This window comes from Stegodyphus dumicola, chromosome 7, assembly GCF_044657685.1.
Source record: "Stegodyphus dumicola isolate Sdum_Otavi_A_Nest chromosome 7, ASM4465768v1".
Taxonomy (NCBI): domain Eukaryota; kingdom Metazoa; phylum Arthropoda; class Arachnida; order Araneae; family Eresidae; genus Stegodyphus; species Stegodyphus dumicola.
The window spans coordinates 43,322,173-43,348,443 of NC_140774.1; the positions used below are offsets into that span (position 1 = coordinate 43,322,173).

At 32.7% G+C, this 26,271-nt stretch overlaps 2 protein-coding genes across 3 annotated transcripts in view; one reads left to right on the forward strand and one right to left on the reverse strand.

The window, feature by feature from the left end:
- The first annotated feature begins 447 nt into the window (after positions 1 to 447).
- On the forward strand, positions 448 to 17,224 carry LOC118191405 (uncharacterized). Its single transcript, XM_035362236.2, has 2 exons — positions 448 to 608; positions 15,002 to 17,224. Exons 1-2 carry the CDS (start codon positions 588 to 590, stop codon positions 16,442 to 16,444), a joined length of 1,464 nt encoding a protein of 487 aa, XP_035218127.1. The 5' UTR covers positions 448 to 587; the 3' UTR covers positions 16,445 to 17,224.
- Positions 17,225 to 19,737: 2,513 nt separating this feature from the next.
- LOC118191196 (uncharacterized) overlaps positions 19,738 to 26,271 on the reverse strand; it is a 107,876-nt gene continuing 101,342 nt past the window's right edge. For both annotated transcript variants that reach the window (XM_035362030.2, XM_035362088.2), the window contains 2 exons: positions 22,783 to 22,895; positions 19,738 to 20,337 (listed from right to left, as the gene is read on the reverse strand). In XM_035362030.2, coding sequence (XP_035217921.1) covers positions 20,268 to 20,337; positions 22,783 to 22,895 — 183 coding nt within the window. In that variant the 3' untranslated portion in view covers positions 19,738 to 20,267. The remainder of the gene's footprint in view (positions 20,338 to 22,782; positions 22,896 to 26,271) is intronic.

Consider the following 26,271-nt stretch of genomic DNA (forward strand, 5'->3'; position numbering starts at 1 on the left):
GGCTGCATTACATGCATGTTTATATTTCATATTCAATTATTTATAAAATGGTTCTTACGTTTAAAAAAGTTTAAAAGCATTGCTTTATATATAATTGGCAAACGCTGCCATAAATCCCTCTAAAAATATAACAAATTTTATCAATGGCTCACTAATAGTGGATGACGATAAATTCACTGAAGTATAACGAAAAGCAAATACGTAAATTGTTACAGGATGTCGCTTCAAGATTCCTTTCTAAAGCATAAGTTGCCATCGGAATGTAAAGGAAAGGAAAAGGTGATCCCGATTTTTCTTTTTAGAAAAAACTAATCCTCATCAGAATCCTCATCCTATCTCAGAAGTATAAAATAGAGTCCAAATCCGCTTCTTTTGCTTCCCACAAGGGGTCTTCATTTTAATGGCACTACTGAGTGTCTGTAAACAGTGTTCCAATCCGGGACCGCGGCTCTGACCTCCTTTTGGTCGACCCGGTTCTTCGTCAAGCGGGCTTCAAAAACAAGCTTCGATGGAACAAAACAAGAATTGGCATTGAACTTGAGTTGAAAGAAGAGCAACACTTGGAACTGAGACGCTCAGGAAGAAAGATGGGTTTTTCTTCTATCAAGGTGAGTTCAGCTTCTCTTTGTTTTTGCGGTAATTTTTTAATGAAACTCATTGAATTTCCTCTAGGTATTTACGGATAATTGAGGGAGCGGATTTAATTTGATTGGAATATTTGTACACTTACGTTATGCCATAAGTTACATACAACAGAAAATACGACCAACTTTAGCTATAATCTTTCTTTAGCGAATATCGGGAAAAGACGTTGAAATTACATTGCTATCAGTAATGTTTGAATAGATATTAAATTTTGAGAAGTTGAAAACACAAATATAACTTAATTTAAAAGATAATTAAACCAAGAAAATTATTATATATGTTTTATTAATATTTATTTTATACTCTGCGAAAATAGGCTATTATCATGAGTTATATGTCAACGTACTCCTTATTTTAGCGAATTTTTTTAAGTGGGGAAATAAAAAATAATCGTTTGCTCCAAGATACCAAAATTATTTCTCTAGTAAATCTGTTGTAATCAGATTTACAGAGGGAAAAATATTCAAATGTAACGAAATTAAAAATAACGAATTCGTGACGAATATAATACTTTAAAATAAAAGGTCTTTTAATTTGAACTAGTTTGTAAAAATGATAAGCTATCGCTGCAACCGTACTTCTTATTTTAGCAAATTTTCAGGGAAAAGATAATAATCTGCTTTAGGATGCCGAAGCGATTTTTATAACAAAATTATTTTAATTACGAAGAGATTCCGAGAAATTAAGTCAATATAATGAGTAATTATAAATATTCAATTTGTGATTCTGTATCTTTTTTAAAATAAAACATATTCAGCTTTTATAATTTTTAGTACCGGCAAAAATGTATCAAATGAATAACATTTTAATGACAGAGCTAAGCATTTGCCACACAATAATTTTTAATTTTTTTTTTAAATTTCATATATAAAGAGAAAAATATTATAATGCAAGATTGTGACTTACGTCTCAAATATTTCATTTTTCCGTTTTTAAAGGAAGCACAGTCGAAGTGTTTAATAATCCTACAGAAACGTCCAAATATTTTAAATTCGAAAGAAAAGCACAGTTTAAAAATACAATTATATATATATACATTTAAAATCAATAAAGACGAAATCAAAATGAATTCTATGGAAATACCGAATTCTGCTAAAATTCGGCATTTCCAATCCTCCCTTCATTCTCTAGCATTTCAGCTGTAAGACTAAGTCCTAAATTTGGCCAATTTTAGGTATGCAAAATCTGTTTCGAAGGCTATGTTACTATAATACAGGCCGGTATTTCATATTAAATCTACGTTACTTTTTAATTGCCCTAAAACGCATTTATTAAAAGCTATAACAGCTTCACTCACGACAATATTTATAGAAAATTCAGTAGCCTTAAGGGTCCACCAGCGGCCAAGCGGTTAAAGTCTCTAAACACTGGTAGTTTGGTCCAGGGTTTGAATTTCGGCGAACGGACTGGCTGCACGGGCGCTTTCATGGTTTTCTTCATATGTAACGTGTATATGAGCCAATTTCCTTTAGAAAGTCCTATCTGCTTAAGGAGAAGGCAACCCTCGAGTGCTTTGCCATAAACAAATAAACCGAAGCAATCAGTAGGCCAACGAAATAAAATAGTTAAATTAAGAGATTTCTCAGCAATTTAGTTTTGACTCCAAAATGTTTTTAAAATAAATCACTTGAAGCGAGCTCGAAAAAGATACTTTATATTGCATTCACGACAGGCAGGAAGAGTATTATCATGTTTGAGATTATCATATGCTGATCTAATGTAAACAGATATCAGTTGGTCTGTAGAATTACAACAAATTTTTTCTCCCCTTGTACTGTAAAAATTAGATCGACATATAGACTTTTCAAAAAAGATTCAGAATAGTTTGAGAAATATATGTTAATCTAATAAGTTTGACGAAAACACTCTGAAGAACACAGCAAATCATACTGAAACAAAAAAATTTTCTAAAATACAAGAAACCCCCAATTTATATAAAAGTGAAAAAGTTAATCTTTCTTCTAACAGGTGATTTTTACTTCTATCAAGCAACTGTGAATCACCACCCGGCCGTGCAAAGACAGGTTAAAACCATATCAACAACTAGCTATCCCAGCTTAATTTTTGCACGATTTTTACGCGGTTTTACATTAATTTTTACGCGGTTTTACATTAATCTTAAAAAGTGCAAAGCATTTTTTTAAAAAATAAATTTAAAAAAATTGAATTTTAGAACGTTGAAAATTATTATCTTCTCCTAACTGATTATGCCACAATAAGAGAGAGCTATCTGCCGTAGAACGGAAACTTACTAAAAAACTTTTATATATCACACTACACAGAGAAAAGACAACAAAAGTCCTCTACAATCGCCAATTCATCAGGAACCGATCCCAGAATGAAATACCAAAATTTAGAAGTTATATCCACTCGGTGTACGCCATTTTATTGGGAAAGAATGGAGATCTTAGCAGATTACAGTTAACATTACGCTTATTATGTTATATTTGTTATAAATATGTGTTTTGCAGTATAATTTATAATTAAGCATTGTGCTATTATTTCTTATTATTGCGCTGTTATGCTCGTATTATTATATTCCTGTCTCCGCAAGAATGTCCAAAATTACATACGTACTTCTAAATGTTCATAACCCACAGCGTAGTTACAGATTATTCCTCAATAAACGCTTAGAAATTCGAGAATGTTCTATAATCGTAATCAGGTATTCTTTATTTTTTTACAGGCTGATGATTTAGTGATTAATTAATCACACATACTATGCAAAACTTGCTTCCTTCCGGTGAAAGTACTTTTCGTAGAAAACGTTGCAAGGCTGACTAGTTAAGCAAAGTAGTCAAAAATTATCTATCTTTCGGAGAGGGGGAGGTAAGTTCCGAGACAAACTTTAAAAAAAATCTGATGTGGACTCCATATTACTTCATGTCCGGCCTATTAAATTACACACATTTATCGCTGCATTTCAACACACTTCGACATATTTCCTTGAATTACTCTAATTAAACGATGCCTCAAATAAAACTTTCCCTAAAATAAGTATATAGGAAACAGAAGACCGCGTTAAAAGTTAGATTTCATTATTTGTCCAAAATTAATTATTTTTTTTAAATTTGACTTTGCCCAAACATGAATATTTTCGTGATTTAAAACACTTCTCTACTTGAAAGCGCATGACTACGACTAACGATTGCAGACATAAAGAGCAGGTAAGGACTTTTAAGTCGGGTAAGAGGATGGGTATATAAATACATATATACACGTTTGGTACTGCCGATTGCAATGAAAAAGGGAGGTGCACAACTACACGTTATACCAGTTCTATGTACAAAATTTCAACCCTCTACGGGTAATCGTTTTTGAGTTACGCGAGATACGTACTATGGGCAGAAGTCACGAAAAAAACCATTGTTAATCCATTTCACAGTTGAACAATCCGTTTCGGAATAAAGAGTCATTTATTCTGTGCGTGCATTCAGACGTCAAACAAAAAATAGGCAAAATGTTCATAACTCACAGCGTAGTTACAGATTATTCTTCAATAAATGGATATTTCCGTTAAAATTTGATAACCGAAGTTTTTCTCGATTACAATACTGCCTTCACTTCGTGTAAGGAATTAAAAAAAAAAAAAAAAAAAAACGCACTCTCATCAATGTTATATACAAGGTGAGCCCATAAAGTAATCGAAAATTTCTTATAAGAAAAGGCTTACTAACCTTCAAATAAATTTATGTCCTTCAAAATAATCGTAAGAGTATCGCTACGATTTTTCCAAAATTTCTTCAGGTTTTCGAAACACTATTTACACGCGTTGGAACTAATTATTCATAAAATTTGCTAACATTTGGTGTAATATCCGAGATGTTTTCAAATCTCTGTCCTTTAATGATCAGCTTAAACTTCGGAAAATGAAATAAATCAGTTGGCGATAAGTCGGGAGAGTATGGTGGGTGATTTATCATTGCAATTTAATGTTTAGCAAAATAATTGTTGTGCAGACAATATTTTGTACGGGGCCTAGAATTATCGTGTAAAAGAAACCATTCCCCAAAATCAAAAAGTTTTCTTCATAACTCCTTATCCTGTTCTGCAATCGAAACGCACCTCCTTGTAAAAATGCTTATTAATCGATTGATTTTCAGGGACAAACTCATGTTGAATAAGTACTTTCTAATTAAAAAATGTATTCATCATCACCTTAATCTTTGATTCGACAATCGGACATTTTTTTGCATTGGAGAAGACGGACCTTTCTACTGTGCATTTTCGTTTCTGGGTCGTATTTGCACAAGCCAGGCTTAGAGGTTTCTTTGCTTGTCTCAAGCACGTCTACATAATTTGTAACACAATTTAAGGCTACAATATTGTTCTATCTCGAAGCAAAAATTTTTGTGTACAATGTATTCTCAATAAATGAAAATGACTTCTTTTTGATATGCAAAATGCAAAATAACCACTTTAAACTGGCTTTAACATGAGCTAAGATGCCACTCTTTGTAACCATACATTTCATTACATTTTTATTAATCGTTTGGTCTCTTAATTTGCCCGGTTATTTTCTGAGCGTATCTTGTATTTGTTTGAGATGTAGACAGGAACTACATTCAGCCTGTTAAAGTGCTTAAAGGGGAAGGGACAGTCAAAGGATTTGGAAGAACGGTTTTAAAGAAAATTAAAGGTGTAAAATTCATGTCTAACTTCTCCTTCCCTAAAAAAGGCCAATTTTTGTCTAATAATTAGAAAAAAAGAAGGAGTAAAAACCAAAGTGTAAATCTCTGATAATTAAAAATAGTTATTTATTCCCCTTAACTACTATTGTTTAATATTCAACGGTATTTTTCCTTCTCATCATTTATATACTAGCACATTTACCATCGGAAAATTAATAATTTCAATATCAATAATTTCTGATCACGTTTAATATTTATCAGACGCGATTCTGGATTTCAGAGATAGAGAACAGTAAAAAGAATTTAATGGCTCTCAACATAAGGAAAATATATTAAAAAAAAAAAAGACTTTAGACCAAAATTTATGTTAATGATTATTTTATAGTATAATAAGTGATCACGGGTATCTTTCAACATTTCAAATTCGTAGATCTCCGTCATTTCAAACTCTCCTTTTGTGTGGCGACCAGCAGAATTTCCGATCGCCAATGTATTTATGCATTCATATGAACCATGCGTTACTCAGTGTCAAAATTTCAAATTCGAAACTGGAGGGGGTTTGATAATTTTGGCAGGTTAGAAAACTTCGGAACTTGTAATTTACCTGAATGAAGAAAAATCCACAGCAATGCATTATTATTACCATATTCAAAGATAATGAATGATCTCTCATTCTTGGACTTGGAAAAAAAGAGGCGGAAGAAATGTAAAAAAAAAAAAAAAAAATCCAGTACATATAGCTTAATACCGTCATAACATAATGTTTGAATTCTAAAGAAGCATACTGTCATAAAAGTCGGTAGAATTAGAAATTTCAAGGAATTTTTTCCGCATATAACTTACATTTGCAAACATCTCTTGCTGCTGCCGCAAGATTAGTGCGTTATTATTGGAATAATAATCATGCCCAATCATCTATTGGCATATTGAACAACTCAGTGCAACTGATTCATTAAATACGTCAATGCCATTAACATTTCGGGCTAATTAAGCGCCTCTCTTTATTATCCATATTTTGCTTTCTAAAACAAAGATAAAAAATAAATCTAATGTTTAAAATACTATAAATTATATATATTGCAATAAAGCAAAGAGTATGTATTCGGAAATAACCAAATTCTTGTGTTAAAGAGTATTTCAACTTTCCATTCACAAAATATTCCCAAACACTGTTGTCCATAAATTAAGAGAATCGCCGCTAATAATGCGTAAAATACAGCATTATATTGAAACAAACAAGTAATGTCAATGCTGCCTAGCTTCTCTACGACGATTTCCGGAAGTTCCTGCAAGACTGGCAGGAAAAGAAACTTGCAGTGTAGTTACAATCAGTTCAAGTAGTTTGTGTTCAGACGCTTCTCGAGCATAGTCTGAAAACATAGTAGTTGTACCCCCCCACACGCAAACAAAGATGAATCGACAAAGCACACCGACGGCATTCTGCACGATAGGATCATCCGAAGGAAATTGGCCACGCTCAGATTAAAGTGACCTAAGATCTCGATATTTCACGAAGTGTCATTCTAATCTCTGCAGTTTAAAATTAGCGACGATGTTCGAAGACTAGTGGACAAAATTGCCAAAATAGATAGGGAAACTATGTGTCTATTAACTACCTGATATCACTCAGCCAGTACAGCATATATTAAGTGATTATACTCATCAGAGTCTCAGCAATTATAGAATCCAGACAAACAGCTTATCAGTGGCTAAACAAGACTGCTTTATACGTAAGATACCCAGTTATATTCCATCTAACATACAGTACTGAATACCGTGCTTGGAACCCCTAACATCTGAACAATCTATGGATTACCGGTGGCTTACGGTCTACCCAGAAGGCGCAATTTTTGATTAATTCTAGAGATATATGTTTCAACCTTGCCAACAGTGTCTAAAGTAATGGTCAGACAGAGTCCTTGTAGAGTGGGATTGTATAAATTCGTCTACATTTCTGCATTTTTTTCTAAACAGCTACATTTACGAATATCGCATTTAGTATACAAAGCTTATGCTTGGAGATTTTGTCTTGAATGTCCATATGACGTGCGCCATATGGACGTCAGACCATCCTCAGACGTTAACTTGGTGCAGGAATATCTAAAATCCGAAGTCGTAACGCGTCTAAAATGGCCAGCAAGTTCACCTCACTCAAACCTCATGAAAATAGTATAAAAGTGATCCTTATATCGGTTCTGCGTTTGGCAAAACAAAAATCTCCATCACGACTAACTCTAGAGCTCACTGTGGTGCTTGTTTAAAAATGGGATTCTTTATTCTAGCAAGTGCTATACGATTTTAGTAACAGTACGCGGAATCGTTTATATGATCATTTGAACACCATATTGAATCATTTTCAGTACTACCAAGGGGTATCAATTATGGTAAAAGCGGTGCGATGTAGTTTTTCGTATATGTAGTCGATTCCCCGGTCTCCGCATTTTTTAACCAGATGAACCCACATTTGCGTTTTTCATCTATTTCAGCCTTATGCGTTTTCGTCCACTCAGGTTTTAGACAGCTTGATGAGACTAATCATTGCAGTTAGCAATTCTTTAATTTGAAAGAAAGGTATCATCTTAGTGATACTGCGATGTAATAATCAGCACATCCAATTGGTAACTGAAAGGATTCTCGAGTTTAATTTTTGGAATGGGCACAGTAGGTTTTTCAAGATTTTGAGTTCAAAAAGAGCTAATGAATCAATAATTTTATAAGTGTGCTCAGTTAACTCAAAAGTACATAAGTATGCGTAGTCGCCTTGGAGATAATAATAATACGTTTAACATTTTATACAACAAATATGAACGATGTTTGCCAATTTTATTTTATTTTGGGGCAAATGTGCATCAAATATTTAATTTGAATTGTACTTTTGACTGACTGAGAGTAAATAATCTAATGAAAAAACAAGAGTTTATGCGTTACCTCACAACAGTGGTGCCCAACCTTTGGCCTATCGCGAGCACATTTCCAAAACATCAACATTTTTGTTAAGCATATTTCCAATCTTATGTGATACATCTGAAATATTAATTTCGGCAAATGGTTTTAATATGAATAATAATATTGGTTGAAATTTATGGAAATCAGAGAAGCGGAGTTCAAAATTATTTTTCAATGTATTTAGGTTTTCCGAGTATTTCTCTGTTTCAATTGCCTTGTGGTTATTAATATGGCTTGATAAATTCTGAAAATGGGTGAAATTTGTTTCTTTCATCTGATTTTATCCACAAATTTAACTTTATCTGAAAAGCAGTTACAGTCCCAGTCAATTGAAAAAGAGTTTTTTCTTTTTCCCTGGAGATCTTCGTTCAGTTTAGCTGTTATATCCGTGAGAAAATACAGATTAGATAACCAATTGTTATCGTCCAATTCTTTATAACTTTCGTTTCCGGATTCCAAAAACTGCTTTATTGGCGAAAGAATCGTTGAAGTACTTTTTCCCTGCTGAGCCATCTAACATCGGAATGAAGCAGTAAGATTCCATGTTCGCTATCAAGTTCAACAGTCAGCAATCAATTATTTTATAACGTCTTGCAAGATATCTCTTATCACTATAAATGCTTACCATATTTTAACAATTAAGAAAAATAAATGAATGCTTATTTTAAAAATACTTTTTGTTCATAGTACCTAAACGGGCTGGCAAGCACATACAAAACGATCAGCGAGCACAAAGTTGGACACCGCTGCCTTAAAACAACTTAATCCCTTTCAGAAAATCTCCAGTGAGGTCACTTTTTTCAGTCAAAACATAACACTGCAGATGTAAACGTTCGAAAAGTTGTTTATACATGTAAGATAAAAAATATGTAAATCAAATTATTACTTAAATTAAAAACAACCGCGTTATTCATTTTAATTTAAGTATCTCCCCCCCCCTTTTTTTTTTTTTTTGTTGTTGTTCTAAGTAGAAACTGATTAGAATAACTTGTTCTAAACTGCGTCATTTCAAATTTAATCAGTTTCATGCTTTCCTATGCAATCCTACAAGTTCTTAGCGATTCAAATTAAAGAAACTTTTGACTATATATCTCACGCTTAGCTAAATGCGTACTCTCTTCCCTGCTCTGCTAACATGTATGGCTCGTTTCTCTGTGATACTGGACAATTACAAAATTGCGGGGTGCATATCGCACCCATAACGATGTGTGAATGAGAATGTGCATCGCAAGAATTAGTTGTCCAGCAATAAATTATGCCCTGTCTTCGACAACGTCTGTCTGTAAATGTCATCTTTGCGTCTACGTAAAAAAGCTTTCTCCAAGTTCTTAAACATCACCATTTCCATTGCACTGCAGCTATAGTCCAGTTTAGATAATAACCTGGTTTAAATAATAAATATCCTAGTTTAAATAAGACACTATGTTAAACATATTTTATTACAAGTACTATTAGATGACCAATTCTGTTCTCATGGATCTAGGACCTGCAAATTTGGCCAAATAAATGCCTTGTTGAAAACAGATTTAGTACAAACACAATGAATCTCTGGAAGTATATGGCGGGGGGGGGGGGAGGAAGGTAATGAGCATGTGAAAGTCGCTCCATTTCAGTAACATGCAGCCCTATAGCCTCACTATCATTACTTTTCAATTTAGACGCTGTCTCAAAACAAAATTATATTACTATATCTCTCAATGATTTAATTGATTTTAAAACGCAAGTTCAGATTTCTGACATATGGAGCAGGTACTGTTACGCCAAAAATGTACGTAAATGAAATTAAAACAAAAAGCATGCTTGAATATCCCTATGAATTCAATTCAAACACAAAGATAGAAAACTTACATGCAACTACTAAAGGTATACTAAAAATTTTGTAACAAAATATAGAATTTGCCTTATTTTATGTATTTTAACGTAATTAAAATATTACAACCCAATCCAGACTCTAATATCAAAGCTCGGTTATCCCATTAAAACATCGTAAATACTTTAACCCACTATAAACCATTTTTGTTATGCGTGTTTTATTACGCCATGACAGTGTACTTCATTGAAATCGTAATAAAAAGCGTTAAGTTTCACGAAGCCTGACAGAATTAAACCCTAATAAACCTGACAGGTTTACTAACAGGTTAACTAATTCTAGATAATAAGCTGAGCTAATACAGGTGGTCTATTTAAATTGATCACGATTTAATCGCCCCTTTCGACAAGCAACAGAAGTGCACAATCTAATCTCTTTACAACTTACATAAGAGCAGAAATCAGTTAGGTACAATCATTACGATCGTAGAATAGGACTTGAGTACGTAAAGGCGGCATCACATTTTAGGAGACACCAGATTCATCACACAACTCCTCATATTTTCCCCTGTCATATAAACAAGAAAACTGAGGAATAGGAACTCTTAAAAAAAAAAAAAAAAAAAAAAAAATGCTGTACTTAAGCACTTAAATTATTTTAACAAGAATTCCAACGCATAATGGAATTCAGCACTGTTAAAATGAAAAAAAGAGAATGCCATTGATGACTTGCCGAATCGAGAAGTGACGCCTTAAAACATATAAACTGCAGTTTCAGTGCACATGAAAGCATTCTTGTGAATGTAGATGATAACATAAAGCATTTCTGTTACATCAGTATTTTCCTTAATTTCAGTTTACCAGTTGAGAAAGACGCATATTATCAAAAGCCGGCAAGAATACCCAATTTCAAATCATCACGACTAACTTTAGCGTCCCAATGGCCAACCAAACTAGAAGACCTTTGAAGCGTGTAAAAATTTTTCTCTCTCCTCATCCGACCTTTTTTATGCTAATACATGTCGGCTGTTCTAGAGCAAGCAGAGAGGCATCCAAAGAACGGGAGCATCCTAACCCGGATCGGAATGTTGTCCTCGTGACACCGTAACCCAGAGATGAGCGGAAGGACAAAGAGGATCATTCACCCCAGTTCCGGCTCTGGGGGCTTTCGAGCAGGGAGAAACACTATTCAGAATCAGAAGCAGCAGGCCAGTCAACCACGCTTCGACCTTGACACGGAGTTGCACCTACAGCTTGCCTACCTTTAATAAGAGGTTGGAGGTTTCGTGAGAACCCCAAATAAGTCATACAAACAACCGCGAAGCGTAAATACTTACTTCTAAAGATAAAAAAAGCATAAAAAATACGGACAATTAACGTACACTTTAAAAAAATCTTTTAGTTCTCGATCAGAAAGCTGAAAATGAGTTTCTGGTTAATTCTCGTCACATTAAAACACACTGGTTCGGATTTTTTCCCTCTGGGGTAGGGAGGGGTGACAACGCAGTTTGACTGATGACGGCATTAATCTATATTTTGATTTTGGGAACATTTATACCACCTCAGTTTTTCCATTTTCCGCATCCTGTTACATTATATTATGCTACCTGGTAATTTATAAAACCTAGTACCTGTTGTTATAAACCTGGTATTTATAATACCTGGTACCTGGTATAAAAATTTTTACCAACTCTACGATTTAGTACATTAATTATTTCCAGGAAAAGTTGCCATTCAACATGGCCTAAAACTTTTAATTAGTACTTTTCAAATTATACACTGCTTCATAAACTGAGTGATTTAGAACCAATACATGTGGATTTTATTATATCTTCATTTTATTTTAAATTTCTTTAATTGATGTAATTGATAATACAACATATTCATCTTAAACCCAGCTCCAAAGTACGTTCAATTTCTGAATTGTTTAAATATTTTTAACAATCCTAATATATGCATAAATGAATAAGACCATCATTTCCAGCATTTGCGGAATAATGTGTATAATTTTTATCTCTCATATCTCTTAATTTGGGACCAGTTTCAAACTCAATGTGTTGGGCATTTAACTTACAAAACTTATAATACATCTAATGATGATTTTTATAAACATTTACATCACTGCTGCAAAAAAAAAAAAAAAAAAAAAAAAATGTTTCTAATTCTACCACACGAAACAAACATTCATCTGCCAGCCGTCTACCTACAAGTTTTCTTTTTATGAAAAAGTCAGTTCCTCACTCTCCTATTGTTAGAATCATAAATAAATTTTTAAAGAACTCTTAAATATGGCAATAACAGTACGGTTAAATAGAAGCTATGTATATATGGTTGACCATTACAATAAAATAACAACAATGCAAGTGTATTTCAAAGTTTTACAGGGAAATCTTTTATATAACATGCCATGTACAGAAATTAACATTTTGCCATAAAAAATAAACTATAATATTTAATCCAGGGCTTAATTTCTAAGATTAGAAGTGTCAAAGCCCTGTGGAAGACTGTCAGCAAAGAGGAACAAGAGTAAATAAATAAATAAAATGACTATTAAACTCATTGAGAATTTTAAAATTAAATAGTTAATTATTATCAAATTAATTAATAGCTATTTAATTAATGTTTATAAATTGTTATTTAATCAATAATAATTATAAAATTAATTAAATTTTAATTGTCAATTAGTATGTAATTAATTATTTTTTGAAATAATTAAAATTAAATAAAATGCAAAGAGATAAATTGAAATTTAATAAGCGATTTTAAATATAATTTTATTGTTAAAATAAAATTTTTGAGATAAAATTTCTACTGAAATTGTTATTCAATTATATGAAAGAAGTACCGCAGCCTTCCTATTCAGGGCTCTGTTGCGTTTCGGCTAGAATTATGATTTATTACATAAACTAAGAAGCACTGGAGCCAAGATCCGGTGGGCTCTGGCCCAATTTAAGCTCTGATGGTAAGAGTGGAGTTCTTTTATCATCACAAAAATTAAACATACTTAAAGTATAGCTGTGAAAATTCCAGTGTGAAACAGAATGGGGGTATGAGTGGGTGGAAACAAAAAATGAGGGGAACCTTGGTAAGAGAGAACGTTCTCTTTGACCGCGGCTCTCTGCTCATATAATTATAGCCATCAAGCAGATGTATGTCAGGAGAAAATGAGTCCTGCATCTTACTCCTAAGGTTACTGCTGGTTACGCTTCCCCCCCACATTAGTGGATAATGTGAGAAGACTGTGTATAGGACGTGCTTGAGCAGTTTATCTCAGTATTTCACTCTTATTGTATTTGTTGTCACTTAATACACATTTATGAACACAAATTTGCCTTCCTGAGAGGATAACTAACTGCAAGCATCTATAACAATACACTAGATACGATGGCATGGTGTGAAATTTATGCATTCCTAAACAAACTACCCCAAATTTATTGTTTTTCTTAAAGGGAAAGGTTTCCGCATCTGAGTGAGGGGACTTTATTTGAACGTCTCATGTTCTCATGAGTTCGTATTTCTAGGAAAATAGAGTATTTTAAAGTTTGCTTATTGTTAAACTAAAATGTTAGGAATTCTAAACTTTTCCCCTTTTAAATTGTGGATCAGTTTTATAAAAAGAAGCACCGAAGCTCATCTTATTTAGGGCTCCGGTGCACTCCAGCTAGAATTGTAATTTATCTTAAAAACTGAGAAGTACTGAAGGCGGGCTCCGGTGCAAGCACTGACTTAATCTGAAAAATATGAACATTTTTAAGAGTTTAATGGTCACCCAAAAGGTTTTTTTATGCTCTCGCTGTGCCAGTAGTCTACCAGTCTGCTGTTGCACTCCCTCACGCTAGAACCTTTTTTCTTTTAGTTTTATTATGAAGCATAATTTTCTTCACACTTATACCACATGTAGTTCCACAGCGAAATCACAAAATTTTTAAAAGCTGCATAACAGCATATGTTTAGAATTCTCGATGCAGTATTAAGTGTTGGCACAAATTTTTATATTTTTTCCATATCATACCAATGTTCAGTTTTCTTAATAAGATGGTTTGTAAAACTTTTTTTTGTCTCTTTTTTATTCATGCTTTGTGTGTTAACTTTATTTATTAAATATCATCCCATATAAAATTCAATTCAACAGCAAAATCACAAAATATTTAAAAACAGCACATATTTTGAATCCCCAATAGTCTCGTACCCTGGAGATAAGAATGTTTCATTTCATACAATGTTGCTATCTCTTACTTTCAAATTGTTGGGCTTATTAAGCAAAAATTCATTAACGTTTTACACACTATGAAATGGATAATAAAATAAGTTAAAACTCGGGTTCCAGGTGCACATGTTCGGATGGAGGACTATGTTATTCAGAATCTGATAGCTCTAGGTACTATTGCCTTTTTTTTTTTTTTCTTTTTTTTTCTTTTTTTGCAATGCGAGTAACATATATACATACATGCAGATTATTTATTATTAAACTTCTTTAAAAATAATGAAGGGATATAATATTTAAAAAGTGATTTGCCGTTTATATTGAACTGATGCAAAATCCCATTTCAAGACTAATAGCTCCTTCTGGATTATAATATATATATTAATATTATATAAATTATAAATATATTAGATTATTATTATTATACATTAGTTTCACAAAATGAAATCTGGCATATGATACCGGCTTGGAAGGAGATGGTGGGTATGTTTAATACTTCAGTGTGTTAGAATAACAAGTAATTTATTCTTCACTAACTTTCTGTAAATAAAGAATACCCATAAAATTCTAATATTTAAAGGATTTTTTTTTTTTTTAAAGTTCTTCAGAAATTATATTTTGAATGTATAATAGCATTTTATTGGTTTCATCATTTGACAGCTTTAATAATGTAATTCATTCCCTTTCAGCAATTTTTAATGAGTTATTATATCACACTTAAAACATTTTTCAAGCATTCAAATCTAACTCCCAATTCCTTTTTCAGACTGCTATCTGCATTGCATTTTGGGCAAGCATTTTAACGTTGTCTTATGCAACAACTGAAACAGCAGAAAATCTGACTGAGACAGAAGATGCAGAATTCCGTCAAGGCGGAATTGCACAGCAACTGATGTCCAGTTATCCTATGGCAGGTGGAATGTATGGAAACACTGGGGGATACCAGTACATGGCTAATTCTGGCAGTACAGGAGGAGGATATGCCAACATGCTGAGAAACCTCTACAGACCACCTTCATTTGGTTTGACTGATAAAGTACGTCACTGGGTAAAATCATTTATGAATAGAAGACAATATGTGAAGCCCTATTACACACCATCAATGTCTGGAATGTCTTATGCCACAGATGAGTTTGGATCCAAGCCAATGCTCATTGGTGGAAACAGCTATAAGGCAATTTCAGTCCCTCTACGCCAGCTCCAGAAATATTACAAGCCATACTATGCAACTGCTGATGGTAGTAATACACAATATCTGCAATCTAGCCCTAATGCAGCAGCTGCAAATGCATTTGCCAGTTACAATCCAAGTATGGCATCACAATTAGGTTCCAGCAGTGGATTATATGCTAGTGAAAGTGCTAGTCCAGGACATTTCACTGGAGGTAGCAGTGGTCTTTACAGTGCTCCCTCAGAAAGCAGTAGTAGCTTATTTGGAACAAGTGGAAGTTCAAGTAGTGGTATATATTCTTCAGGAAACAGTCCAACTGGTAGCTTTTTCTCACAAGGAAGTAATCCCAACAGCGGAATATTCAGCTCAGGTGGATCTAGTTCCATTTTTTCTTCAAGTGATGGCTCTAATCGTGGATTATTCAGTAGTGCAGGTCTTGGATCTAGTGGCCTCTATGGTTCCGGTGGTAGTCCTAGCAGTGGACTTTTCCATGGATCTAGCAGTTCAAATGGCAATGTTTACTCTTTGGATGGTAGCAGTGGTGGGCTTTATGGTTCTGATAGCAGCAATAACTTCTATAGTGCTAACAGTGGAAATGCCGGCTATGGTTCCAGTGCAGCTGCAAGTAGCCTCCTAGGATTAAGTTCAGGATCCAACAGTGGAAGTTTTGGTGATCTGTATGCAAGTGGAGCTAGTCCAGCTGCTAGTATTTACAATCCCGGGTCTAATGAACATGGAAGAGGATATGCAAGCTCCAATAATAAAAAGGCTACATATGGTTCAAGCAGCAGTGCTCTTTACATGTCATCTGGAGAACGAAATGCAGATTCATATGGATCTAAATCGGCCAAAGAAACCATAAATAGCTTCAATGTAGATTCAATACGAAGCAGTCAATCTGAGCCATCATATTCAGTTTCATTCCAACCAGCACAGTCAAAATCATACAGCGCTCCTTATGATAATTCTGGTTTCCAGCCAGTTTCCTTTTCATCTGATGATGGAAGCTCATCATCATTTCAGGAAAAAAGTTCTTAAATAAGACTAGCACATCTCCAATAAACTCTCTTCAAAAATGGTGAATGAACCAACAGTCAAATAAAGCTCAATTTGCTCTGATGTATAATACACAAGAAGCAGTGGTCCAATACTCACTTATTAATGTTGGTGATGAAAGCTTTGTAAAGGGGCCCCAATGAGTTGCTGGCGCACAATAACTGTGAAAATGTGCAAATAATATTTCCAATGCATAATTCTTTTTAATAATTATAAATTTGTCAGCTGGTCTGACAATATTTTGCAGAACTATGAAACTTTAGTAAATCTGACTTTTAGACGGATTCTGTGAAAGTGCACGTTTTTCATTCCTTGAAAATATTCAATGCAATAGTATTTGCATATTATGAAATTTGATCTTAATTTATCTAAATCATTATTATTTATTTATAAAGAATAGGGACATTTCTTTTTCAGTATTTTATTAAAAGTTACATTAAAAAGTTGATGATACTGCATTTTTAATAATTATTTTAAGATTATTATTTGATTATCTGATAACTAAGAATAACAGATGAATGTGTTTCATGCAATCTCAGAGAAAATTAAATATTTTATCTTGCTGAAGTCACCCACATTCCTAAGTTATGCATATAATATTTCTTTTACTCAACTGATATTGTACTCAAACAATTATTTGGTTTAGAAGGATCATTTTACTGGAATGTATAGAAAACTGTTTATTTATTTATTTTGTGTTGATAACTTTTGTTGTGTGTGAGTGTACATTTATTTAAATAAAACATTCTTTAAAAAATAAAATCTCTCTTTCCTTTTTAATATTTGATAGAAAATATAAAATTCCATCATTAAAATATTTACTTACATGTAAGCAATTTTAACTAACTACGCAAATGGAAACTAACTGATCAAATTTTAATATTAAAGCTAAGCTAGGTTAATAACTTTCATAAACATAGCTCAAATAAAAAATAAGAAAGCCTCAAGTCTAATTCTTATTTGTGTTCCATATGCTAGTTTTTAGGAATCTAGTAATAATGCAATGTTAATGTATTAATTATAAAACTTTTAAGCCAACTTCATTTCCTCTCTTTAAAACAAATTACTTTCAAAATAGTAAAAGAATACTTAAAGCTAATTAAAATACTGCAAATTAAGTGAATTTGCCACTATGGAATACAAATATCATCAGTAGTATATTAAAATGCTTATGGCATTACTGATTTCAAGAGAATGCAATTATGCAATACTATAAATATATTTAACACAAAAACTAGCTCTCTAAGCATTTATCACATTGCTAACTATTTCCCAGGTTTTAGTGCAAAATTTAAATTGAAATGGCAGATTCTACCTAATAATTTTTTTAAAACCAGAGAAGATTAAATTAAAAAAATTTTCTTCTTGACATTTAATTTTTGAAACATTTACTCTGTGTTGTAAGTGAAGGAACATTTTGATATATAAAACTAAAAAGTAAACTAGTAAAAAAAGTAATACATTTATAAGTTTTCCTAATAAATAAATTTCTAAAAAGGAATCATCTAGAGGCATTGTATTACGAACAAACAGAAATTTCCATTACCCACTGATAACTTCCTTACTAAGGTATGGTAAAAAAAAAAAAAAAAAAAAAAAAATCTTAAATTTAAATTGGTATTAATTGCAATGTATTTCATATGTATTATTATCAAAGGAAGTCATGCCATAATATTTAACAATGATTTGACCTCAAAATCTAATTTTGGCTCATATCAGGGAACAAGTTTTTAGTACAGCAGCTTGTAATATTTATTCTATTTTAGAAAGTTTAGTATTTTGGAGCATTGAATTAAAAAAAAAAAAAAAGTTTTATCGTGGAACAAGTTTTTAGTACAGCAGCTTATAATATTCCATTTTAGAAAATTTAGTAATTTGGAGCAATTCATTAAAAAAAGAAATTTTTTTAATGAAATGCTCCAAATTACTAAATTTTCTAAAATGGAATATTAGAAGGGTGGAGGGAAAGAATTATCCAGGCTCACACCAAAATACAGAATAATTCAGAAATTTTCAATATGCTAATTTGATAGATACATTTTAAATCAAATTTTTCAGCATTTAAATTTTACAAAAATTCACTCTGGAAAAAGGGTATCAGCAACTAGCTGGAAAAAATTACATAAGTTAAATTTTTTTTATAAAATGATGAAGTTTAAATTGTTGAGCTAATTTCTAAATTTCGTACATTGAATTGAGTTATTTAAGTTAATTAAGCAGTATGAGTTTAAAATGTAATAATTTTTATATACATATGAAAGGACGCATAATCAAATTTTAATATAAACAAAATGTATTAAGTGGAAACTGTGATATTAATTTTGAATTTAAAATTTTTTTATTACTTACAGTTTCAGACAATGAATTTTTTATTAAAGTCTTTATTTTCTATTTCTTCTTCCATTACTATACTAGTTAAAAAATATTCTAGTTTGCATTCCTGATTTTGGCTCGTTTGGTATAATTTCCATTTTGGCACTAACTAGTGATCCTGCAGCAATCTAGCACTTTGATGTTAAACCTCCATTTTGGTTCAGTAAATGGTGTAAAAGCAGGAGGATACTGGCTTCTTACATTACTTAAAAGTTTAATACAACAACATAGTTACTGCAATAGGCCAACTGTAAGCAAAAAAGCAACTTTTCCAGAGACTGGGGATGAGATATATTTATAATGGTTTTAGACACATGGGAGAATATTTGTGGTGCATGCTTATACTTAATCCCTATTTTTTTAGGCACATTCAAGGCTTTAGATGTTGATTGATTGATTTAAATAAGAAAATGCATGCAACATTTTTACTTAAAGGTGTCTCATAAGAACACTTTTATGAAGCACCCATACAAGAAGCTATCTCGTATCCTGTTATACATAAGACACCATGAAAATGCCCATGCAGCCAGCCTGTTTGCTGGGACTTGAACCTGGGTACAATTGCGATGTTCAGTGGTCTTATTCAATTAGTCACTGGTGAAGAAGTCTTTGTAGGAAGCTGAATTTAATTATTTTATATTAAATGGAACATTAATTATAAGATAGGCATTTTTTGGAGTACAAACTAGTGTAATAGCAATGATATATTATATTCCTTTGTGTAACTTGAAGAACTAGTTCAATCATACCATAAGTGTTATTTACAGGTGTTCTAAAATGCATATTAATTTTTTTTTTTTTTTTTTGTGTGTGTGTGTGTGTCAGACTCTACTTGTTATTTTAGTTTCAATTTGATTCTGGGTGCAGCAAGAAAATATGGGGAAAAAAGTCACCCACAAACATTATCCATAAAGCTTTTGGTCACTTTTATTTTTCTTTTGAATAAAAAAACACATATAATGAAATAATTGAAAATAATTTCTCATGATAAACACATCTTTCAATAAACAGACAATGAAGGTAAAAAAATGGCTGGTTCTAATGACTAGAGCATCAACAAATTCTGTTGGCTTTGAAAGCAGAGGAGGGCAAGTTATGTCCCAGACATTTGCCCTACCACAGAGTAGGTTCTTATACATATATACAATTACTGCTTTCTTAACAAACATTTTCTTACAAATTTCTTCCATATGTAATGAAAAACTGTACATACCACAAAAATAGTATTAGGACTACAGTCACATTGCACATTGATAAAATGAATGTATGGCCAATAATGCAGCATCAGATGGAATGTCCAGACAGAAAAAGACAGAGAGAGAACTCCCCAATGCTGAATGAGTTACCTGAGAGTGAGATATAGAAAACCAGTAATGTTTGTTTACTGGACATGTAAAAAGCAAGTGAACCGAGTAGACTGGCAAGTGCACTTTTATAAGCTGGATCCAATGCAATCCCGTAGCATTGCAGAGACTTCAGGAAAAGATGGCCGGTCTTCGGCTCTGAAACATTAATGGAGAAAAAATACTCTATATTAATAGCATATTAATATTAATATAACTAAAAAAATCACTATTTTTTAACAAATAAACATTTTGCATTTCACCTCAGACAAGAGTGCTAAAAAGTTGGGAAAACTAGGGCTAATCATAGAAAATCTAAAAAATAAATAAATAAAATAATAATAATAATAAACTGTATATCCAAGGAAAATGTTTGAATTGACGAATCCCTTTTTGCTTGTAAAGGACATGTTGGGTTTCATAAATATGTTCCATCCAAGACATCAGGTTACGGGATAAAAATATACAAGTTATGCGAATCAGTTACTAGTTATGTATGGAATTTTTTAATTTACGGCAGGAAGGATACAGAAATGTTAAAGAGTGATGGGTCTTATGGAGAAAGAGTTGTGAAAACATTGATGAGCAACTTATATGAGAAAGGGTACAATTTATATTTGGATCGCTTCTTCAGTTCCCTATTACTTGCGGAATATTTGCGTTCCATAAAAATGAATGAATGTGGCACAGTATTAAATACACGAAAAAGAATGCCTAAGACTTTAAAGGAAAAAACTAAAAAAGGATCAATTGGATGTAATGCAGCAAAATATCATGAACATCACTGCCTTAAAAGGAAAAAAAAAAAAAAAAAAAAAAGACATTTTTATGATAGCAAGTATGCATGGACCAGAAATGATAAGAGTTACTGTAGAAGGCATTTTAAAAGCTAAATGTATTATTATAGATTACAAAAACATGGGTGGTGTAGACTTAGGGGATACAGTTATAACACACTATTCATGTTTTCGAAAATCAGTTAAATGGTACAAAAAATTGTTTTTTTTGGGCTGATGGCTATAACAATATTGAACTCCAACATTCTTTTTGATAAAAAAACATGGCATTAAAACGCTGTTATTTAAAATGAAACTGACTGAATAAATTCAAAAACTATAGAAATTATTGAAAAGAAAAGCAGTTTGCTGTCCTATCTGCACCAGTATCTATACGAGTATCTGATAAGCATTTCTCTATCCTCTACGTGAATGAAAAGGGTAAAAAACCAAAAAAGGTGCATAGTGCTAAAACAAAGAAAAAAGCAACAGACATATTATGCTTGTGGATCATGCAATGTAGGACTTGGCGTTTCTCCATGCTTCAAGACTTATCACACTCTTAATTTTAAATTTTGTTATTTCTTACTGTAAACAGTCTTTATTGTGTTTCTTAATCAATTTTCAATTAAAATTTTGGAATAATTTGAACAGCACTTCCAAAAATTATTTTGCAAGATAAGCAATGTTTGAAATATATTTTCATGTAAAATAACGGAAAAAATATTAAATGCTAATTTTAACATATATGAGAGCTTAAGCAATAATCTAAAATGGTACCAAAAATTACGATACTAAAGATTAAACTTTTCCCCCCCCAAAGTTAGGCTTAGCAATGCAAAACACCCGTCCCATGCAACGATTGCCTTCAACTCCCCTCTGTCCCACACGGACATCTTAAATAGAGATGCGCCCTTGTGAAAGGGTTAAAGAGTTCCAATTAGGTTAGGAGATTGTGGGACTAAATCATGAAGTCCTCTTGCAGCTAACTAGTGGCAACAATAGATCAGCAGCACACTGCATTGTCGTTCCAAAACATACAGCTCCTATCAGGAAACTGGATACACATAAAGGAATGCATGATCTGACAGAATGACGATGTATAATCAAAACAGACTCCGAATGAATAACAAAGTCTAATTCTACCCAGATGAACATGTCCCAAAGAATTCACATACTAGAACTGCTCCTTGGAAATATGAAGAATCCATAATTTCAATTTGCCTATGCCATCCCATTTTTGCATGCCCATTAGCATAAAACAGATGGATTCTAAATTCATCACACCATGCTACTTGACATCACTTTGTTTATCATCCAGTTCTGATATGTCCATTCCAACTTCAAATGATGTGGCATATCAAATGTGGAATATAATATGATTTATGGCTGCTAAAATAGTGTTTGTTTCTGCTTGGTAGAATGCAGATAATGTTGAACAGTCCTTTCCAACATATTATATAATCAATTCACATTGAAATCAGCAGGCATTTCATTTACTAAAGGCATGTATGATTTCTTAACAATTACGTTTAGTTACTGCAAGTAGATGACCCATTCATTGATTTTTATAAAAGGAAATGCTATAAATGAAACACTCCTTACATGCTATTGATACTGACAATATGGCAAAGGCAAATTCATTAATTATCTATGAGAGTGTACAACCATCCCTCTAGTTATCTCACAAATTGTTAATCAAGTGTAAAAGAAATATAATTTCAGTAAACCTGACATGAATACTTTTTAATTTATATAGAAAGATTCTATATCTACTAAAACAAATACATGACATAAACATCTTTTCTCCTATAAATGCAGCACTCACTTGTATTGCCAGCACTTTCGCATCAAACTGTACACTGAATCTGGACAAGATTCAGGTTTTGCCAATCGCTCATTAAGTTCAAACATTTTCAGTATATCTCTACCAATCATTCCCTGAAATGAAAGATAAACAGGATTAACTAAATAAACTGAAAATGTAATTAACGCTTACAAAATAACAGCAAAATAATTTGAATTGAAGCACATGCAAATGTAGGATTGATTTCACTTTTCCAAAACAGATTGTAAAATGGATTTTAAATGGATTCAGAAGAGATTTTTTTGTGATGTCTGTATGTACGTACGCATCTCCCATCACTAAACAATGAGTAGCCACAGAACATTGAAATTTTATACACGAGACTGCTATAATATGTAGTTGTATACCTCCTTTTTTTTTGTTGCAATCGACTGCTCCAAACATGCATATATACACTCTGTTACAAAAAAATTTATCCACCCAGAAGAAATTAAACCACAAATACAAAACTCAGCAGGCATGTAGTCCGGTAAGAGATATAAAAGTTATTTAAATTTTGACGTCAATGAGATAGGGGTAAGCGGGCTATGTGCATGTAAGAGGTGCAAATGAGAGATTAAAAGCATGAGTGCTTGTGCTGCAGGGCTATTCAAACTAATCTGTCAAATTGGATGGACGGTAATGTGACTAGAGATGCCTCTGAGACATAATCGGCAGCAGTAAGAATAGTTGTCGGACTTTGAGAAGGGGTGTATAGTAGGTCTCAGAAAAGCAGGTTGGTCGAATAAGTGTATCAAATGCCACCTCAATTGAAGCAATATGGTAGTTACTCGGTTTTGGCGACAATACATCATAGAAGGGATAATCTACCATAATGGAGGGTCAGACATCCCAGGAACAAAAAATGAGCACGAGGATTGTGGAATCATAAAAGCATTCACTTCTGTATCAACAATGCCGCTAGCATCGATTCACGCCATTTACCACCTTCCATGCATCCAGTGGTATCAAGGGTACCCATTCGAAGACGATTGGTCGAAGCTGGTATATGCTGCCGACGTCCATTAAATGCTACTACTGACCCCACATCATAGGCAGTGTCAACTGGATTTTTGCTGAACTCAAGCAAGTCTGACCGACTGGAGATGTATGATCTTTCACGATGAATCCCGATTCAGTCTTAGTGCTGATGACCAATGCACATGTGTGTGGAGGCGGCCAGGCTAGTGGTTCAATCCAGTATTTATTGTTGAGTGGCACATGGCAATTACAAAAGGTGTGACAGTGTGGAGGAGCTATTTGTTGCAATATAAGATCACCTCTAGTCATCCTTCAAGGCACTATGACGGCTTGTATTTATGTGGATGACATTTTAATGCCAGTTGTACTGCCTATACTATCAAGTCGGTCAGATGCCATTTATCAGCAAGACAAAGCTCGTCAACATAATACTGCGCGACTCTCCAAACAATGTCTTCAAGGATATGATGTACTCCCATGGACTGACAGACATCTCATTAATACAGCTCGTTTTTGACATACTTGGAAGGCAACTGCAGCTGTCCCAGAATACTGGTGAATTAACTGCCCAGTTGCAAAGATTAGTAAAGGTCGTAGGCAACCTATTTGATTCATTGCCATGTTTCGATTTGTAGAGCTGCCAGAAGTGGCTATACTACTTACTGATTTGTAACTTTTTCATGCCACAACTTCTTAATGAAACAATCTCTCATTCTGAATTTGTAATCCTTTAGTTCGTTTATCACAAAAAAGTATATTCTTCTGGGTGCATATACTTTTTTGTGACAGAGTGTGTATATTGCCGATCTGTTACATGACTCAGTGAGCTTACATTTTTTATTCTTAATGTTGGTAAATTATGAATTTTTTGCTTTAAAAGTGATAGAATTGTGTTATTCTTATGTTTCGGTTAAGGTTTTTATATCTTTAGCTAATCTACATGCAGTAGTTGTACTATTATCAACAATTTAAAAGTGGTACTAAGCCTAACAAGGCCGCCATTTATTTGCATTTGAAACTCATAGTAGAAGAATGAATTAAGTCAGTTTGTGCACCAACTTCAGTGTCTTTTTGCAAAGTGGGATCAAAAATAAACTTTCAATTTTGTGCATCACAAAATGTGTCTTTCTGCCCTCTGGCTGAACTGCTTGTTTTTGCATAGAAACTCTAATTGTAAAAATTATTTTTAACTGCATTTGGTGTTTTATGATTTTTTTTTAAATAATTTTTAGTGAAGATGTTTTGAGTTTTTATGCATTTTTGCCTCGCTGCGAAGTCAGAACTGAATTAATTGAATGAGAAATACTTCTCTAATGAAATTAGAGGAAATAGCTTAAATCAAATGCAGCAAAAATATGTTTAATTTAATAGGCTATTACAAGGAAAGTCATATGGTATCCACATCGGACATTTTTCTCTGAAAACAGAACAAATATCACATGCTGAGTTAAATTTTCTTAAAGCAGTACAGTAAAGCCTCAATAATTTGACACCTCAAGGAAAGATGAAGAACAGTAAAACAAAAATGAATGAAACAGAAATTACTAATCCATTTTGTCTTTCACATAATTTTATCAACAAGATATCTGTAATATTAATTATTGTTTATCATTATCAACAGTTTGTTGGTATTTAAGGAAAAACATTCCTTTTAAAAAACATCTAAAGTTTTCAATGTTATTTCAGATACAGTGTCTTTTCTCTTCTCCTTGCAAATGCTGATGTGCTGTTTTCATTGCTTTATAAATGATTATATTGGACGATCAGTTTTATTACATAATGTATCATCTTCATTATCTTTGTTGGTTTCAAATTTTGCAGGTATTTCATGCACTCTTCCCTCATCATCTAAATTTGACGATGTTGCACCATCATTATCAGTTCCACAGAACTCTTAGATGCTGTGTTATTTATATCAATATCCAAAAGATCAATCAATTTATAATTTTTCACAGTACTTTCTCCTGCTCTTTTATTAATTGTAAATCAAGCATGATTGAAACAATTCACAATTATTGTGCAGTTCCCTATTTTAGTGAAACAAGCACATTTAGACTACTTGCAGATTAGAAAGCTTTGCTATCATAATTACTATCTACATTATGAAAGATTTTTTTTTTTTTTTTTTTGGATTATTTAAGCAAACACTTTTAGATCCAGGGGTTGGAGCACTGATAACTAATGAAAGCAAAATTTAACAAAAGAAAGGTTTCATTTCAATGAGATTCAATGCATTAAAAATGCATATTTTTGCAAAAGTGATTAAAAGGCATGTTTTTTGTGGCAATTTGCTTCTGATGGCTGCTATTCTTGGCTATAGCTCTAACTCAAATTTTCCATGAAAGCAAATTTTTTTAAGAATTATCATGTTGATTTTATCTTATGCCTCTTTGATCATTTTCCAAAATCTGTTGAGTGTTCTTGAATGTCACTTTCCTAAGGCTTGTTTAAAAAAACCGAATTGTAAAAGTCTCAACAAAAAGTATTCAG

Coding starts and splice junctions, on each gene's coding strand:
- LOC118191405 (XM_035362236.2), top strand. CDS start 588: ATGGGTTTTTCTTCTATCAAG. Junction 609..15,001: donor TGGGTTTTTCTTCTATCAAG/GTGAGTTCAGCT, acceptor TTCCTTTTTCAG/ACTGCTATCTGCATTGCATT.